Consider the following 2,728-nt stretch of genomic DNA (forward strand, 5'->3'; position numbering starts at 1 on the left):
TTTATAACGCAAAAACAGTATTTAAAAATTTGTTCAAAAACTAAGAAATTATAAATAAATATAATATGAATCACACTGAAATCAAAGAAAATGAGAGGTAACCGAGCAAATATTTATTATAAAGCCTTAGAAAGATTGCAATCTTTCAAGAAAGTATCATTCCTGACGGTATCAGTGCGCTCCTCGCCTGATGAAAAACGACTAAGTTCACGAAACGTTGGCATTAGCAATATGTATGTTCTAAGCGTTGGCATTAGCAATATGTATGTTCTAGATCACGATACGGCGATAACCCGCAAACCCTTTGACATCTTTGAACACTTTCCTCTCTTGGTTGAATGGCATGTTCATGAAAATCGAACGAATCTTGATCCATTTGAATGATTTGGATGACTTGAGCGTTCTCAATTAGTACTTCATGAACAATAGCTGTCATGTTAAGGTTCGTCATATTGAATTTTCAAAACGGCCAGAGTGCTAAAGAAAGTAAACATGTGTACCTATAATTTGAGCTCAAAAAGAAATTTTTGGTTAAACTGAATTTTGAACAGATGGGATGGCCGATTTGATAGTGAACGCCCCATATTTAGTAAATTTTTTTTAATATGAGTATTGAAAACTTGCAATTTTCCATACAGTTTTTATCCAAGAGATATTGTAAATGTCTTTAGGATATTCAGAGGACGTAAAAATGAAATGCAAATATTTCGAATTATAAAATACCCAGCAAACATTAAGTTACATGTAACGTACATGTTAATTGTAATTTCCCACTTAACAACATAACTTTAATATAACGTCTAACTACATTATTCGTTATCACGAGTTATCATACACTGTTCAAGATCTATCGTTACCATTAGCTTCTGTATTCATGCTTCCTACTATATTTCAGCAGAGGGCATATTTGTAGATCATTTAGTGTGCAGTGTACAGTGCTTTCGTTAGTTTTAATTAAAGTTTAGCATTAGTGAAAAAAAATGAAATATGTCGCCATTTACCTTTTCGCATGCTTTGTCAAGATTACAAATGTGTTTGCAATCGAAGGTATTTAAATATAAATTAATCATTATGCTTCTCTGACAAGTGTCATCACAGTTATGACTGAGGAGATTACAAAATCTTAAAAAATAGTCCATGAAATTATATAATCCATTCTCTTATAGTACATGTTCAAGGACATAGAATTAATCATACCGATCACACTCAAACCGCATATAATAATTTTAAATGCTGTAGTTTAAAATGATATTACAAAGTTTAATAATAAATTTTCCCTGCACATTTTTTACGGAGGATAAACATTTTATATAGTCAATTTTTCTATTTGTAAAAATGCGAAATTAGTTTTTCAGCAGATTAATGTTTATTTTTAACATGTTATCACATCTGTTTGAACAAATATATCTGAAATAACGAAGATTGAGTATATCATCATTTTTGACGTAGACAGCCGACACTGGCATGAGTTAGCGAACAAAGAACTGAAAGAATCTCTTTCGTATCATTGGAATCTAAAAAAGGCGAAAAACGTGATTCTTTTTGTGGGCGATGGAATGAGTCCCGACACTATCACGGCTAGCAGAATTTATCGTGGTGGTGAGACCAGTCGACTCGCCTGGGAGCATTTTCCCCATATTGGAATACTGAAGGTCTTGGGATTTTTATTAGACGTGACATGTATTGTAATTAATATATTTTATATAAGATCTTCGCGTGTTCGAATGTATCTTTTGTTGATAATGTAGACTTATACCACAAATCAGCAAGTCCCCGATTCAGCTTCATCAGCTACAGCTCTTTTCGGAGGAGTCAAGACAAATTACGAAGTTGTTGGAGTAAACGTGAACGTACAATTGAATGATTGCGAGGCAAGCTTGAATGCGAATTATCACGTGGATTCATTCATAGCATGGGCCCAAGCAGCCGATAAAGTCACAGGTCGAGTCCTATTACAATTATATTCCAACTTTAGAAAATCTTACGGGGATCCTAAAAACGTTTATATTACCGACTAAATCATAATTTTTGTATAACAATTATTTTCTTCCTCTTTTAGATTCGAAAATTTTTTTCTAGCATCAAATATACACGCATTAATGCGTGTCTGTCAGGTGGAGTTTATGCTGAGAACGACAAAAAATTTTTCTTAAAATTTTTCAATTTCAAAATTTTTGTCATTCTCAGAATAAATTTCACCTCACGTATTAATGTGATGTACTTTAATCTTGGAAAAAGATTTTCGAATTTGTAAAAGAGAATTTTTTTTAAAATGTATGAAGTCCTTGCAAAATACGTAATTTTATTTTAGAAATATTTTTTTCTATGCTTTGAATCTTAATTCTACAAACTTAGTATTGTTCGTTCAAGTAATCTAAATCCCTCACATTCATTTTCAATTTACAAGCTGTAAAACTTTTATATCAAGCAAATGTTAACCTCAGGCACGAGATACTATTAACGATCAGCGCTTATGGAAATTCGCCTGTTAAAATTTAAGTAATTAAGGTTGTTTCACCTTTTAATAAATTTTACCTATTGGATAAGTAGCAAGATTACCCAATCACATATGCAGATTACCAGATTTACCTCACAGGTAAAATTTACCTTTATTTAAAAGGTGGAACAACCTAAGAGTAGAAAGTAATGCTAATTTTATGATTTATTAGTTTCGTAGACTTGTACATATGTTTAAAACTTAATAATACTCGATTTTTACTTAAAGTGG

General features: G+C 31.7%; 1 protein-coding gene across 4 annotated transcripts in view; it reads left to right on the forward strand.

Annotated features, from left to right (window-relative positions):
- The window catches only part of LOC108754024 (alkaline phosphatase, tissue-nonspecific isozyme), a 9,964-nt gene that overhangs the window by 3,578 nt on the left and 3,658 nt on the right, over window positions 1-2,728 (forward strand). Inside the window, exons 1-3 of one of the 4 annotated variants that reach the window (XM_018496034.1) lie at window positions 937-1,047; window positions 1,450-1,652; window positions 1,749-1,941. In XM_018496034.1, coding sequence (XP_018351536.1) covers window positions 981-1,047; window positions 1,450-1,652; window positions 1,749-1,941 — 463 coding nt within the window. In that variant the 5' untranslated portion in view covers window positions 937-980. Of the gene's footprint in view, window positions 1-936; window positions 1,048-1,449; window positions 1,653-1,748; window positions 1,942-2,728 lie in introns of those variants that run through there. The other 3 variants (XM_018496035.1, XM_018496037.1, XM_018496036.1) reach the window with 3 other exon arrangements.

This window comes from Trachymyrmex septentrionalis, unplaced genomic scaffold (assembly GCF_001594115.1).
Source record: "Trachymyrmex septentrionalis isolate Tsep2-gDNA-1 unplaced genomic scaffold, Tsep1.0 scaffold74, whole genome shotgun sequence".
Taxonomy (NCBI): domain Eukaryota; kingdom Metazoa; phylum Arthropoda; class Insecta; order Hymenoptera; family Formicidae; genus Trachymyrmex; species Trachymyrmex septentrionalis.